Below are 17403 nucleotides of genomic sequence, written 5' to 3' on the forward strand. Positions count from 1 at the left end.
CCTCTAAGGTGCGCGCCTGTGCAATTGCGCACTGCTCAAGCGTCATCTGCGCACGGCAAATCTATGCCACGCACAAAATCAAATAAAAAAATAAGCGCATAACAATTTTCGACACGACACGGACACGACAGAGAAAACTGTTTTTGTCATCATTGTTCAAATATTGTAACGTTTGTCGAGACGCTTTGAGGACATGAATTCCATCGATCACTTTACTGAGCAAAACTCTTTATTGTCGGCCATAAACACATCACCAAAACATTAGTTAAAAAAATTACATCTAGGAAAACTGGTCATTTCAAACCAGACCAAAACCAACTTTGTTATATCAACAGCAACCGCTCACTCTTTCTCACTTGCGCCAACACATGCACATATGGCACTTAGCCAGTGATGCGTTTACAGCCACACAAAAAGTCGGACAACTCCAACACCACACATAAAGTGTAATTCCAGGTCGTTACACTATGATTTACCAATCAAATGTGTGCTTATTCTAGTGTCATTTATTAGGAATCTTAATTTATAAATATTAATCATAAAATGCTGTTAGTATATTAAATAAATACTAATAAAAAAATATTTTTTACAAACAGGAAGTTGCAGGAATGTACACATGATCCCCTGCTTACATCTCATTGTGCAACATGTGAATGTTTTAATGGGAACTAAATGCAATGTCTGAAAGGGGTACAAATTATTTCCAAAGCAGGATCTCCACCCAGACAAACAATACAAGTACACAGTTCATGAAAAACAATATTTTTTGTTATTGTCATTGTAAGTGGGCCTAAACACTTATATGAGAAAATAACCTAATGGAAATGACTGCTGTCATTTGATTATAATAATAAGAGAATGTTGTCTGTCTATCTGTGTTGGCCCTGCGGTGAGGTGGGGACTTGTCCAGGGTGTACCCCGCCTTCCGCCCGAATGCGGCTGAGATAGGCGCCAGCACCCCCCGCCACCCCGAAAGGGACAAGCGGTAGAAAATGGATGGATGGATGGAGATTGAACTTGTTATTTAGTCAGGTTTGGGACAGGTGTGCTGCTGGTGTAGCCACAGTGTGCACGTCTGATGTTGCTCACATGGGCTCCACTGAATGCTCAGGGAGTTTTTGCGTTTGCTCACACACATGAAAAATTAGAGGGAACATTGGCTATGAGTAGAGTCAAATTTTGAGGAACAGCTCTCAATATGATGCAGAGGATGCAGAATATGATGATGCTACAACATTTGTAATTTTGAATACTGCTTTCAATAAAAAAATGTTTCTTTTTTTTTTCTTTTTTTGTCGGAAGAAACCGGAAGTTGCAAAGCAAGATTGGTTGTATGAACAAAGGCACTTGCTCTCTGGTAAGTGAGCAACGCGGGCACGTGCCAGCAACCTGAGGGTTCCTGGTTCGCTGCCCAGCTGCCGCCATCCTAGTCACGTCTGTGGTGTCCTTGAGCAAGACACTTTACCCTTGCTCCTGATGGGACCTTCATGGCCGCTCCCGCCATCATGTGTGAATGTGTGTGTGAATGGGTGAGTGTGGAAATAGTGTCCAAGCGCTTTGATTAGCTTGAAGGTAGAAAAGCGCGATAAAAATCTAACCCATCCATCCATCCATTTTCTACCGCTTGTCCCTTTTTGGGGTTGCGGGGGGTGCTGGAGCCTATCTCAGCTGCATTCGGGCGGAAGGCGGTGTACACCCTGGACAAGTCGCCATCTCATCGCAGAGCCAACACACACTGACAGCCAATCAGCCAATCAGACAACCAAACGTGATAGTTTGGTTGTCTGCGTCAACATGTTGCCTCTCTCGGCTGAATCTTGAGTGAGAAGAGAAACTAATAAGAAATTGTCGATCAAACGTTATTTTTATTTTTTTTTCAACGGGACCGTATTCATAGCAATGGGGTCTGTAAATGATGCAAGGCGCTCGTCCCCACCAAGACTCGCAATACCACACCACTTAAGCCACGCTCACCCTTTGGAGCACAGCCATAGCACTAAGCCTGCAGAAAATAGTTATTCTCAGGTTTCTCAATGTTTACATTTTTATACTTTGCAAAAAGCTTTCCTTATGTTTTCCTTAAATTTGCACCTTCATATTAAGAAGTTATTTTTAAAGGCGAACTGCACTTTTTTATTTTATTTTACCTATCGTTCACAATCATTAGGAAAGACATGATGACGGATAGAATTTTTTTAATTCATGCTAAATATTAAATAAATGCAAATAAAAGCCAACTCCACTATATCGCCCATAAAATCCAATACATAACCATTCAAAAAGTTTACATTTTGTGACTTGATTTTTAACCAAGTATTAGTGATATTGTTATTGTAAGCGCTATTGCAGACAAACTATTTGTAGCGTCGCCGTGATCACTCCCTCGAGTGGTCTGCTGAACATAAACCATGCATCTCACCTGCACAGAAGAAGTCTGAGTCGGTATTCCGACAAGTTGGTACACTTTGACAGCCATTTAGGACCCGAAACTTGCGAGAACAACACGAAAAGATGCTTCCACCCCTCACCCCCTTCTTTGTGAGGATTATGAGTCATTCTTCACCTAAATGGGAATATACGAACATCTAAGCAGTCAGCATCCTAATGACAGCAGACGTTTCATTGTAAGACAGTTATGTCTTATTATGTTTGTTGGCTCTCATGAAGTCTGCAGTGAGTAATAATCAGTGATGAAGGAAAAAAAGCAATTATTATGTTGCGTTTTTTAAATTAATGTGCCGCGTATGCTTAAAATTATCGAAGTTCGTAAATATTAAATGTTATTATAAATGTACCCGTTACTACATTACATATATACTTACATCATGTATACAGTATAAAACCTCAATGGAGGTGTTTAGATGTTTTTTTAAAGGCTTTGTTTTTTTTGCGCGGCGACCGAAGGCTCCATTGTAAGCGGACTTTTGATTGCATTTATTTAATATTTAGAATGCAAAAATAAAAAAATAAATAATCCATGCGTTGTCATGTCTCATAATGATTGTGAACAAAAAAAGGTGCAGTTCCCCTTTAAGTGTTCAATGTGATTTTACAATTGTGTTTACATTGATTGTTTGAGGGTTTTCCATAGTTGTGTTGACATTTCCTTTTCTTTCTGCCTTATCATCAGAAGAAGGCTACATTTTAAATCAAAATGTTTACATTTAAGATTTTTTTTCTCCTGGTCCTTGTTTTTGATAGGTCATAACAAAATATCATCAATATTTATTGATATTGAATGATTTAAAACACTTACATAATGATACAGTTTTCAGCTATATTGCCCAGTCCTCACAATGACAATAAGTTATGCAAACACACAGATGTAAAATACTTAGACACTTGATATTTACTACTTCCTGTGTGGCACATTCATCTGACTCATTTCACTGGGCAAAATGGAAAAAAAACCTAAAACGTAGATAATCCCGCACATCTATATTTTAAACACACACGAGCCCACTGGAAATTATTTTCTATCATTGGAAATTTAAAGCATTAATAGTGTAATATACATAAAAAAAAGATTTTTTCATCGAGTACATCAATCAAAATTCAGGAAGAGATTCATATCTGGATGCAGATTATACAACTGGTCTAGGCAATGGCCGCAACAGTCACATGCTTGAAATTAACAAGATTAGAGATTGTATATTTAAATTCAATATCTCACATTCCACACACACACACACACACACACACACACACACACACACACACACACACACACACACACACACGACAAAGAATGCCTACCTCGCATCATCCTCGCTCGTTCACTTGTCTCAGACGTTTGTCCCACTTTCACAAACTCACTTTTCCTCTCACTTTGTCTTGCTGCTGACATGCACCACCTCTTCCTTTAAATTTCGGAGGTTTTAGTAGGTTGTGTACACCCCAGCAACCTTACATCTGTGCATGTGTGTGTCACAATCGTCAGTGTGAGGGTGCAAAGACAAAAACACAAAAAATGGGGACTGTCCCCCAGTCGTTTAGAAAAGGGACTTTTTCCCTCAAACCTTTGTTGTCGTCCTTGACACCCTCACACTGCACCACATAAATTATTTTAGTGTGAGCTTTCACTCAGATTGATGGTTGTGGAAAAAAATGGTGAGGCAGAAAAAAATGCCTGCCAGGTGGAACAATACTGCTTTTTTTTTAACATTTACGTTTTTATACGTCACACTTTTCATGGGAATTGGTTATCCACGGAAATGTTTGCCCTGGTTTTCTTTTACTGTCTCAGTTATTGTACGGCCAAACAATACGGGTAACAAACCAGTCAGTTTAGTTCCGTGGAATCAAGTGCTCAAATGTGAATAAGCCTCTGTGCTTTTTTTAATATAGTACAACTACAAAAAATATGCCACCATGGGTCCAAAAATAATTGTGAGTGAAAGTACTTTAAGAAAGACGGTGAAAAACATGATTTAATAGAAGAAAGTACTTGTACCAAAGTGTGAAGACTCTCTCCTCCCCTCCATCTTTGCCGTCTTAACCAACAAGAGTCTTCAATAAAGGTAAAAGCGATTACTGCATATGTCATCAAACAAATAAGGATCTTTTGTTTTCATTTATTTATTTACCAATAAGTCCATCCCTATTAGATAATACACTAGTTTGTTATGTCACCTACAACACAAAGCTTTGGACACCCCTGGTTTAGCAGGTTTAAAAAGGACGTTTTTCTTTACATTTCTCAAGCTGCTTCACCTCACTCTATAGTGGGACTGCACAATTTTGAGGAAAAACCTAATTGCAATTTTCTCTCAAAAATTGTGATTGTGATTTGAGATTTGTATATTTTATACATAAAAATGCATAAAACTGTAAAAATAACTAGTGAAGGTAGACATGTTACTTTTAGACTGTCAATCAACATATTATTGTCTCACACTGGAACAATATGCAATAGTCTACTTTCAAAAATATTTGGCTTTATTATATATTCAGAGATTCTGTCTACATTCTGCTCTTAAACTGAATAAATAACCTATACAAAACTAACAGTGTTTATACTTTAATGTAATCATAATATATACAAACCCCGTTTCCATATGAGTTGGGAAATTGTGTTAGATGTAAATATAAACGGAATACAATGATTTGCAAATCCTTTTCAACCCATATTCAATTGAATGCACTACAAAGACAAGATATTTGATGTTCAAACTCAAAAACTTTATTTTTTTTTGCAAATAATAGCTAACTTAGAATTTCATGGCTGCAACACGTGCCAAAGTAGTTGGGAAAGGGCATGTTCACCACTGTGTTACATCACCTTTTCTTTTAACAACACTCAATAAACGATTGGGAACTGAGAAAACTAATTGTTGAAGCTTTGAAAGTGGAATTCTTTCCCATTCTTGTTTTATGTAGAGCTTCAGTCGTTCAACAGTCCGGGGTCTCCGCTGTCGTATTTTACGCTTCATAATACGCCACACATTTTTGATGAAAGACGGGTCTGGACTGCAGGCGGTCCAAGAAAGTACCCGCACTCTTTTTTTACGAAGTCACGCTGTTGTAACACGTGCTGAATGTGGCTTGGCATTGTCTTGCTGAAATAAGCAGGGGCGTCCATGAAAAAGACGGCGCTTGGATGGCAGCATATGTTGTTCCAAAACCTGTATGTACCTATCAGCATTAATGGTGCCTTCACAGATGTGTAAGTTACCCATGCCTTGGGCACTAATGCACCCCCATACCATCACAGATGCTGGCTTTTGAACTTTGCATCGATAACAGTCTGGATGGTTCGCTTTCCCTTTGGTTCGGATGACACGATGTCGAATATTTCCAAAAACAGTTTGAAATGTGGACTCGTCAGACCACAGAACACTTTTCCACTCATACTCACTTGGGACTCTCAAGTGAATATCCAACCACAGCGTTAGACCAGCAAAAAGGCCTTACTGACAACAACTCGTGATCTGATTGGCTATCGCAATTGTCTATCACCTGTATGTGTCTGTTCACTTAAAAGACGCCCGCATTGTTGATTCTGAAGGCTAAGGGCAGATTTCGTACAGCATGGCAACATAAACTAGCTGAATTCTGATTGGACACAAACTCCAAAATAAAAATAACAGCATTGGAAGGAGCATAATATGACATGAAGAGAATATGAATAATTTTAGATATTTAGGGAAAATAAATTAAAAATTACTTTTATCTTTAATTATGATCATGATTTCTGGTTATGTTAGGCCAGCAGAGAAGGCCTTGCTGGCCCTGACGGCCCACCACTGCTGTCACTCAAATACAGTTGACAGCAAAGAAAGAAAAAAAAACCCCGCCTCTTGCGGCTTGCTAATCGCACTGAATAAAACCTTGAAGTCGGTTCAATGTCGAATAATCATGCAGCCCTACTATAAAACTGTTTTCTTATTTGTTCAGCAAGGATTAAATGCTTCCTTCATAAAATTTGCGGGTTTTTTGAAGGACGCATGAAAACATGTGGATTATGTACACAATAACACTCCACAAATATCTAAAATCATTCAATATGCAGCTGCACTGACATCCTACGATATAAATAACACTTTTTTTTTCTTATCATTTGTACCACCTGACACCGTCGACGGTGTTGGTTTGGGTAGCGTATTTCGATCACACAACCAGGTGGGGGTTGTGGCGGAATGCGAAAAGTTGGCAAAACCCCTCGTAGATGCTATCTCTGTGTTGTGTTCACCCAGGGGCAAAACTCTTGTTGTGTACATGAGTTGAAGCACAGGTGCAACACAAGGCACACGCTGCGTTGTTGTGTCTAATGGCTTAACTCCAACGACAACACAATGTGCGTGTGTGTCGTTATTTTCTGTCAATCTCTCGACAGGTGCAATTGATAGTTTCCCTACCTAAGACGTTAACCACATTGCATGCAAAAATATCTAGCACAAGCACCAGCAAAGTCCTTACCACACACACACACACACACACACACACACACACACACACACACACACACACACACACACACACACACACACACACACACACACACACACACACACACATTCAGTCGCACTTACTCAAATGAGTCTTCTTGGACATGGCTTCTCCTGAGGATGACAAACATGCACAGTTAAACACTTCACGACCCTTAAAGTTGTTAAGTTACTCTTGCAGTGCTTCTCAGAATTGTTATAAGTAAACCTCTGCACAACAATGTATCCTTGTAAAATAACATAAAAATAAAAAAAGAAAGTAATATAGATAAACTTACAACAAAAAAGTACTTAAATAACATTGTTTTTAGAGATTTAAAGTGCATCGATTTGCCTGAGAGTCAAAAACATTGTTTTTTTATTCCTATACCTTTTTTGTTAAATTCTAACATTTGATACTGAAAAATAAAATGAAATCAACTCAAGGAGTAATCATACATTCACACTGATCTGCAACATTAACTCAGGAGCACAATTTATAAAACGTTTTAACCTACAATACAAAAATGAATAAAATAATTGGTGCTATTTTATTTTTCAATTACAATGAGGAATTCCAGATTAATGGCTACAATGAGCATATTTTGTAGTGCCAAGCTTTTCAAAGCAGGGCTTGAAACGCGATACTGCGTGATACTGATAATGCATGTTCCGCGGGGTCACACATGCTTTCCTGGCATCGCACTGCGCCCACACATTGAGAAGAATGGAGCTACATAGACATACAGTGAGGTCCACAAGTATTTGCATACCATGCAATTTTGCAAGTTCTTCCACTTAAAAATTAGGGAGAGGTCTGAAATGTTCATCATAGATGTATTTCCACTGTTAGAGACATAATCTAAAAAGAAAAATCCGGAAATCACATTGTATGATTTTGTTTATGATTTATTTGTATGTTACTGGGGTTCATAAGTAATTGCACACATGAGAACATCAGTGTTAATATTTAGTGCAGAAGCCTTTGTTTGCAATTACAGAGGTCAAACGTTTCCTATAGTTCTTCACCAGGTTTGCACACACGGCAACAGGGATTTTAGCCCGCTCCTCCACACAAATCTTCTCTGAATCTGTCAGGTTTCGGGGCTGTCGCCGAGCAACATGAAGTTTCAGCTCCCTCCAAAGATTTTCTATTGAATTTAAGTCTAGAGACTGGCTAGGCCACTCCAGAACCTTGATATGCTTCATATGGAGCCACTCCTTGGTTATCCTGGCTGTGTACTTCAGGTCATTGTCATGTTGGAAGACCCAGCACCGACCCATCTTCAATGCTCTGAATGAGGGAAGGAGGTTGTTGGCCAAAATTTCACAATACATTATCCTCTCCTTAATACAGTGCAGTTGTCCTGTCCCCTTTGCTGAAAAGCACCCCCAAAGCATGATGTTTCAACACCCATGCTTTACTGTAGGGATGGTGTTCTTGGGATGACACTTATCATTATTTATCGTCCAAACCCGACTAGTGGAGTTTATACCTAAAAGTTCTATTTTGGTCTCATCTGACTACATGACTTTCTCCCATGACTCTTCTGGATCATCCAGAAGGCCATTGGCAAACTTCAGACAGGCCTGGACATGGGCTGACTTAAGCAGGGGAACCTTCCGTGCGATGCATGATTTTAAACCACTACGCCGTAGTGTTCTACTAATAGTAGCCTTGGAAACAGTGGTCCCAGCTCTCTTCAGGTCATTCACCAGCTCCTGCCGTGTAGTTCTTGGCTGATTCCTCACTTTTCTTATCATGAGTGATGCCCCACGAGGACAGATCTTACATGGAGCCCTAGTCCGAGGTAGATTAGCAGTCATGTTTAGCCTCTTCCATTTTCTAACAATTGCTGCAACAGTTGATCTATTCTTACCAAGCTGCTTCTTAATTGTCCCACAGCCTTTTCCAGCTTTGTGGAACTATCCAATTTTGTCTCTGGTCTCTTTTGACAGCTCTTTGGTCTTGCCCATGGTAGCAGTTGGACCTTGACTGACTGTGGGCTGCACAGGTGACTTTATGAGCTCAAAGGGATGGTGGGTGGGTGATTAGTTGTGGGGTCAAGGTGGACTTTTTTTAAGGTAGACTGACAGATCTTTGAGAGTCACAATTCTTGCTGATTCTCATGCAAATACTTATGAACCCCAGTAACATACAAATAAATCATTAAAAAATCAAACCATGTGATTTCTGGATTTTTCTTTTTAGATTATGTCTCTAACAGTGGAAATACATCTATGATGAACATTTCAGACCTCTCCCTAATTTCTAAGTGGGAGAACTTGCACAATTGCAGGGTATGCAAATACTTGTGGACCTCACTGTATGTTCTGGACTATAGTGCGCACTTAAAATCTTTTTTTTCCCTCAAAACTCGACAGTGAGCCTTATAACCCGGTGCGCTTAATGTATGGAATAATTCTGGTTTTGCTTACCGACATTGAAGCAATTTTATTTGGTGTAATAATAAGTGTGACCAGTAGATGACAGTCAAACATAAGAGATACGTGTAGACTGCAATATGATGGCAATATGACTCAAGCAAGCAACACAAACATTTTATAGGTTCCATTGAAAATATAGAACATTACACACGGCGCTCAAAAATCCATCAAAATATTTTAGTACGACTTTGGTAAGCTATGATGGATTGTCGTCGCATTAAACATACAAGTATTATTATGGTGTGTGTGTATAAGGTAAGACACATTATCTGTCGTTTTCCATCCATCCATCCATCCATCCATCCATCCATCCATCTTCTTCCGCTTATCCGAGGTCGGGTCGCGGGGGCAGCAGCTTAAGCAGGGAAGCCCAGACTTCCCTCTCCCCAGCCACTTCGTCCAGCTCCTCCCGGGGGATCCCGAGACGTTCCCAGGCCAGCCGGGAGAGATAGTCTTCCCAGCGTGTCCTGGGTCTTCCCCGTGGCCTCCTACCGGTCGGACGTGCCCGAAACACCTTCCTAGGGAGGCGTTCGGGTGGCATCCTGACCAGATGCCCGAACCACCTCATCTGGCTCCTCTCGATGTGGAGGAGCAGCGGCTTTACTTTGAGCTCCCCCCGAATGACAGAGCTTCTCACCCTATCTCTAAGGGAGAGCCCCGCCACTCGGCGGAGGAAACTCATTTCGGCCGCTTGTACCCGTGATCTTGTCCTTTCGGTCATGACCCAAAGCTCATGACCATAGGGGAGGATGGGAACGTAGATCGACCGGTAAATCGAGAGCTTTGCCTTCCGGCTCAGCTCCTTCTTCACCACAACGGATCGATACAGCGTCCGCATTGGACTCGGACTTGGAGGTGCTGATTCCCATCCCAGTCGCTTCACACTCGGCTGCGAACCGATCCAGTGAGAGCTGAAGATCTTGGCCGGAGGAAGCCATCAGGACCACATCATCTGCAAAAAGCAGAGACCTAATCCTGCAGCCACCAAACCAGATCCCCTCAACGCCCTGACTGCGCCTAGAAATTCTGTCCATAAAGGTTATGAACAGAATCGGTGACAAAGGGCAGCCTTGGCGGAGTCCAACCCTCACTGGAAATGTGTCCGACTTACTGTCGGCAATGCGGACCAAGCTCTGACACTGATTATACAGGGAGCGAACTGCCACAATAAGACAGTCCGTTACCCCATACTCTCTGAGCACTCCCCACAGGACTTCCCGGGGTACACGGTCGAATGCCTTCTCCAAGTCCACAAAGCACATGTAGACTGGTTGGGCAAACTCCCATGCACCCTCAAGGACCCTGCCGAGAGTATAGAGCTGGTCCACAGTTCCACGACCAGGACGAAAACCACACTGTTCCTCCTGAATCCGAGGTTCGACTATCCGGCGTAGCCTCCTCTCCAGTACACCTGAATAGACCTTACCGGGAAGGCTGAGGAGTGTGATCCCACGATAGTTGGAACACACCCTCCGGTTCCCCTTCTTAAAGAGAGGAACCACCACCCCGGTCTGCCAATCCAGAGGTACCGCCCCCGATGTCCACGCGTTGTTGCAGAGTCTTGTCAACCAAGACAGCCCCACAACATCCAGAGCCTTAAGGAACTCCGGGCGGATCTCATCCACCCCCGTGGCCTTGCCACCGAGGAGCTTTTTAACTACCTCGGCAACCTCAGCCCCAGAAATAGGAGAGCCCACCACAGATTCCCCAGGCCCTGCTTCCTTATAGGAAGACGTGCTGGTAGGATTGAGGAGGTCTTCGAAGTATTCCCTCCACCGATCCACAACATCCGCAGTCGAGGTCAGCAGAGCACCATCCCCACCATACACGGTGTTGACACTGCACTGCTTCCCCTTCCTGAGGCGGCGGATGGTGGTCCAGAATTGCTTCGAAGCCGTCCGGAAGTCTTTTTCCATGGCCTCCCCGAACTCCTCCCATGTCCGAGTTTTTGCCTCCGCGACCGCTGAAGCCGCACACCGCTTGGCCTGTCGGTATCTGTCTGCTGCCTCAGGAGTCCCATGAGCCAAAAGAACCCGATAGGACTCCTTCTTCAGCCTGACGGCATCCCTCACCGCCGGCGTCCACCAACGGGTTCTAGGATTACCGCCACGACAGGCACCAACTACCTTGCGGCCACAGCTCCAATCGGCCGCCTCGACAATAGAGGTACGGAACATTGTCCACTCGGACTCAATGTCCAGCACCTCCCTCTTGACATGTTCAAAGTTCTTTCGGAGGTGGGAATTGAAACTCTCTCTGACAGGAGACTCTGCCAGGCGTTCCCAGCAAACTCTCACAATGCGTTTGGGCCTGCCAGGTCTGTCCGGCATCCTCCCCCACCATCGCAGCCAACTCACCACCAGGTGGTGATCGGTAGAAAGCTCCGCCCCTCTCTTCACCCGAGTGTCCAAAACATGAGGCCGCAAATCCGATGACACAACTACAAAGTCGATCATGGAACTGCGGCCTAGGGTGTCCTGGTGCCAAGTGCACATATGGACACCCTTATGTTTGAACATGGTGTTTGTTATCGACAATCTGTGACGAGCACAAAAGTCCAATAACAGAACACCACTCGGGTTCAGATCCGGGCGGCCATTCTTCCCAATCACACCTCTCCAGGTTTCACTGTCGCTGCCAACATGAGCGTTGAAGTCTCCCAGTAGAACGAGGGAATCACCCGGGGGAGCACTCTCCAGTACTCCCTCGAGTGAATCCAAAAAGGGTCGGTACTCTGAGCTGCTGTTTGGCGCGTAAACGCAAACAACAGTCAGGACCCGTCCCCCCACCCGAAGGCGGAGGGAAGCTAACCTCTCGTCCACCGGGTTGAACTCCAACGTGCAGGCTTTGAGCCGAGGGGCAACAAGAATTGCCACCCCAGCCCGTCGCCTCTCACTGCCGGCAACGCCAGAGTGGAAGAGAGTCCAGCCCCTCTCAAGAGAAGTGGTTCCAGAGCCCTTGCTGTGCGTCGAAGTGAGTCCGACTATATCTAGCCGGAACTTCTCCACCTCACGCACTAGCTCAGGCTCCTTCCCCCCCAGCGAAGTGACATTCCACGTCCCAAGAGCCAGCTTATGTAGCCGAGGATCGGACCGCCAAGTGCCCTGCCCTCGGCTGCCGCCCAGCTCACACTGCACCCGACCTCTATGGCCCCTGCTATGGGTGGTGAGCCCATTGGAGGGGGGACCCACGTTGCCTCTTCGGGCTGTGCCCGGCCGGGCCCCATGGGGATAGGCCCGGCCACCAGGCGCTCGCCATCGTGCCCCACCTCCGGGCCTGGCTCCAGAGGGGGGCCCCGGTGACCCGCGTCTGGGCGAGGGAAATCTGGGTCCTTGGTTTGTGTTCTTCATCGAGGTCTTCGAGCTGCTCTCTGTCTGATCCCTCACCTAGGACCAGTTTGCCTTGGGAGACCCTACCAGGGGGCATAGAAACCCCCGGACAACATAGCTCCTAGGATCATTGGGACACGCAAACTCCTCTACCACGGTAAGGTGGCAGCTCTGTCGTTTTGTTTCTCAATATTATGCACAAGCAACTTTTCTTACCTTCTGGTACCTGCTGATCTGTATTTGGGATCTGCATAAATCCTGAAAAGTTAGTTGGTAAGCTTCTTCTTTTTCTCTATCTTCTTGTGATGTGACATTCATCCTCCGCTGTTGCCATTTCTAATATAAAGTATTGTAAAGTTCTTACTTACATCTGCCATGAAAGCGCTAAAACATACCAGTGTAGTAAATTTACATTATTCACCCAAGGAACTTTAGTTATTCGAGAGTTCCCAGTCGGATGTTTTTTCATAGGACACATTTCCTATGTTGTTGTTGTTTGAGGAGATGCTGCTCCATTATTGATTTAAGTGAAGTCTGACTGTCATTAAAACAGTTAACTCCGTCTTTTTACACTTCTTCCATTCCCGTCCTTGCACGCTACACCGGTACAACAAAGATGACGGAGAAAAGCCGCTGCCAAAGGTGAGCCACGTAAATAAGACAGTCCCCAAAACGGCACATCCGGAAGCGACTGTCAGAAAGCGGTTTGAAGATGATCTGTAAATCATAATGTATGCAACATTTTGACCAAATAACCACCATTACATGTTATATAGACCACAAGCAAGTGTTTTCAATTTAGAAAAAAAAATATATATATATATTATAACTCCTTTAATGCGCCCTTTAATGCGCCTTATATATGAAAAAAGATCGAAAATAGACCATTCATCGGCAATGCGCCTTATAATTCGGTGCGCCCTTTGGTCCGAAAAATACGGTATGTTTGGACTGCAGACCAAAGTTTCCCTAATCAGATTTTTCCAGGATCTGATTTTTAACTGCTGACTGTTTACGCTGCAAGTAAAATGTGATATTTATCAAAAGCGCACAGGCCCCAATGTGGCCTTGATGTCACTTGCATTTGCAGTTAGATAAATTGAAAACAAAAAGTGTTCGCCGCATTCCGTAAATGAGCAAGGAAGTCGCTGCAACTACTACTACAAATTAATAGTCACCTTAAAAATGTGTGTTTTTGTGCAAAAATAAATTAAAGTAATATAACGTATGAAATAATATATACACTATAGCAGGCCTGGGCAATTATTTTGACTCGGGCGGCCACATTTAGAGAAAAAAATGGGCCGGTATATCTATTTTTAGGAACACTAATACAAAACCTCACAATACTGTCTGATTGAATGCTAAAAACGCTATGACAGACCACCTTAGAAATGGAATGGAATTAGGGCTGGGTGATATATCGATATACTCGATATATCGCGGGTTTGTCTCTGTGCGATATAGAAAATGACTATATCGTGATATTCGAGTATACGTTCTCACGCAGTTGCTTTTAGCTGCTGGCATTACACTACAGGCTCTTCCCACTCCTTCTTGTGTCTCCTTCTCACAGACAGCAAGCGCACTTTCTTACATACGTCACATACTGTCACGTCATACGTCACATACGTATACACCCTCGCGGAGCAGAGAGGTAGCAGCATGGGTAACGTTAGCTGTGATGCTAGCGGAGTGGTGCGAGTGGTAACACGAGAGAAAGAAGGTGCAAATCTGGTAACAAATGAAGGAATAATTAATTTCAAGAAAAACAGCTGGGGGTCCATCGTCTGGCGGTGGTTTGGCTTCAAGCTGGAATATGTCGAACAGACAACCGTAATTTGTCAAGTGTGGGGCAAAAGTGTTGCTACAAAAAGTAGCATTACTGCTAATATGTAGCATCATTTGAAAAGTCCCCTGCTCGAGAATGAGGAGTGCTTACTCCGCATGTCAACATCTTCATTCGGTGCCACACACCCACACCATCAAAATGCCGAGGCAAACATTTCCAGATCAACACCGTATGAAAAAACTAGTCAACAAAAGGAGATAATGTCCACAGTAACCTACCACATAGCGAAGGACATACACTATTTGATTTCCTATTATGCAAGGTCATTTTTATTTGAGTTTTATCTTGTGTGACATAGTTCACAAAAGCGCACTTTATTGTTTTAAACTATTGTAGTTGTGTTCTGTACGGAAAGTGCACTTTAATTTAGTGTTGTTTTGATATGTCATCTTAGTGACACGCACAAAAGTGCACTAATAGCTTGTTTTAAAATGTCTCTGACAATCTTGCACTTTCTGTTTTGGAAATTACATGAATGTTTGTGCCACTGCTTAATAACTGTTTAATAAATACACTTTTGGTCAATTCACTTAGTTGTGATTTCCCTCTCTGCATGAAAGTTTAAAATGACCATATATTAATGCAGTATGAAGAAGAATGTTTCAATGTAGACACATAGAATCGTCATACTGTTGTGATTATATGCATCAAGTGTTCATTCAAGGCTAAAGCAAAATATCGAGATATATATCGTGTATCGTGGTATGGCCTAAAAATATCCAGATATTAAAAAAAGGCCATATCGCACAGCCCTAAATGGAATTTATATTTTTTTTATTGAATGATACACCCAGAATGACATGAAAATAAAGAATGTGGGATTTGCAATATGAACTATTAAGGATAAAACACGGAATATTGACAACATATGAACGTCACACCCCCTCTCGATCGACATATTTTACAACCAAGGGAAACGCAACAAAAATGCAACAAACACAGCGAACGATGAACACGAAGGGTAAAAAATAAACCCCCACCTACAATCTGATATATCTGATACATCACTAAGCTTTAGAATTTTGTTGTAAAATTCTTCTTCCGCAACTGTCCCTGACACCCGCATTTCAGGCTGGCAGCTCTGGAAACACTCTGTGGAAACGCTTCCACACTGCCTGGTGCCTCGTCTGAGCTGCTGTGACTTAGATTACCATAATATATATATATAGTATATCATGCAAAAACGCAGATTCCAACCATTGAAATACTTTGTATAGTTCAAGACTTACGGTCATTTGAAAACATCACTGCACATCATAATGGCAGCTACAGTTTCCATCTTAAAGATCTAAAAAAAATATTTGGGAATGTCCGGCGGGCCAGATTGAAAAGCTTAATTTGCCCAGGTCTGCACTATAGTGTAACATATGTGGGAGGGTTCTAATCTTTTTATGGCTGTTAAGTAGAGGCAACATGGACATCAGCGTGGATCTAAGTTACGTTTATTTTTAAACTCACTTACGTAAACAACATAGGCAAATTGCGTAACATGCATCTGATTACTGCTTTGCACACTCTTGGCATTCTCTCGATGAGCTTCAAGAGGTACTCACCTGAAATGGTTTTCACTTCACAGGTGTGCTTAAAGCTCATTGAGAGAATGCCAAGAGTGTGCAAAGCATCTATCTATCTACCTACACTATATTGCCAAAAGTATTTGGCCACCTGTCTTGACTCACATATGAATTTGAAGTGCCATCCCATTCTTAACTCATAGGGTTCAATATGATGTCGGCCCGTTTTTTGCAGCTATTACAGCTTCAACTCTTCTGGGAAGGCTGTCCACAATGTTGTGGAGTGTGTTTATAGGAATTTTAGACCAATTTTCCAAAAGCGCATTGGTGAGGTCACACACTGTTGTTGGTCAAGAAGGCCTGGCTCTCAGTCTCCGTTCTAATTCATCCCAAAGGTGTTCTATCGGGTTCAGGTCAGGACTCAGTGCAGGTCAGTCAAGTTCATTCACACCAGACTCTGTCATCCATGTCTTTATGGACCTTGCTTTGTGCACAGTCATGTTGAAAGAGGAAGGGGCCCGCTCCAAACTGTTCCCACAAGGTTTGGAGCATGGAATTGTCCAAAATGTTTTGGTATCCTGGAGCATTCAAAGTTCCTTTCACTGGAACTAAGGGGCCAAGCCCAACTCCTGAAAAACAACCCCCCACCATAATTCCTCTTCCACCAAATTTCACAGCCGGCAGTCCGAAATGTACTGTTCTCCTGGCAACTTCCAAACCCAGACTCGTCTATCAAATTGCCAGCTGGAAGAGCGTGATTCATTACTCCAGAGAACGACTGCTCTGGAGTCCAGTGGTGACGTGCTTTACACCACTGCATCTGACGCTTTGCATTGGACTTGGTGATGTATGGCTTAGATGCAGCTGCTCGGCCATGAAAACCCATTCCATGAAGCTCTCTGCGTACTGTACGTGGGCTTATTGGAAGGTCACATGAAGTTTGGAGCTCTGTAGCAACTGACTGTGCAGAAAGTCGGTGACCTCTTTGCACTCTGTGCTTCAGCATTCGCTGACCCCTCTCTGTCAGTTTACGTGGCCTACCACTTTGTGGCTGAGTTGCTGTTGTTCCCAAACTCCTCCATTTTCTAATAATAAAGCGACAGTTGACTTTGGAATATTTAGGAGCGAGGAAATTTTACAACTGGATTTGTTGCACAGGTGGCATCCTATGACAGTTCCACGCTGGAAATCACTGAGCTCCTGAGAGCGGCCCATTCTTTCACAAATGTTTGTGGAAACAGTCTTCATGCCTAAGTGCTTGATTTTAAACCCCTGTGGACACCTGATTCTGATCATTTGGATGGGTGGCCAAATGTACTTTTTAAAAGATTTTG

At 43.0% G+C, this 17403-nt stretch overlaps 1 protein-coding gene across 2 annotated transcripts in view; it reads right to left on the minus strand.

The window, feature by feature from the left end:
• The window catches only part of LOC133620897 (nuclear receptor ROR-alpha B-like), a 116970-nt gene that overhangs the window by 37370 nt on the left and 62197 nt on the right, over positions 1–17403 (minus strand). For both annotated transcript variants that reach the window (XM_061982527.1, XM_061982528.1), the window contains one exon: positions 7032–7061. In XM_061982527.1, the coding sequence (XP_061838511.1) occupies positions 7032–7061 (30 nt within the window). The remainder of the gene's footprint in view (positions 1–7031; positions 7062–17403) is intronic.

The sequence above is a fragment of the Nerophis lumbriciformis genome, linkage group LG21 (genome assembly GCF_033978685.3).
Source record: "Nerophis lumbriciformis linkage group LG21, RoL_Nlum_v2.1, whole genome shotgun sequence".
Taxonomy (NCBI): Eukaryota; Metazoa; Chordata; class Actinopteri; order Syngnathiformes; family Syngnathidae; genus Nerophis; species Nerophis lumbriciformis.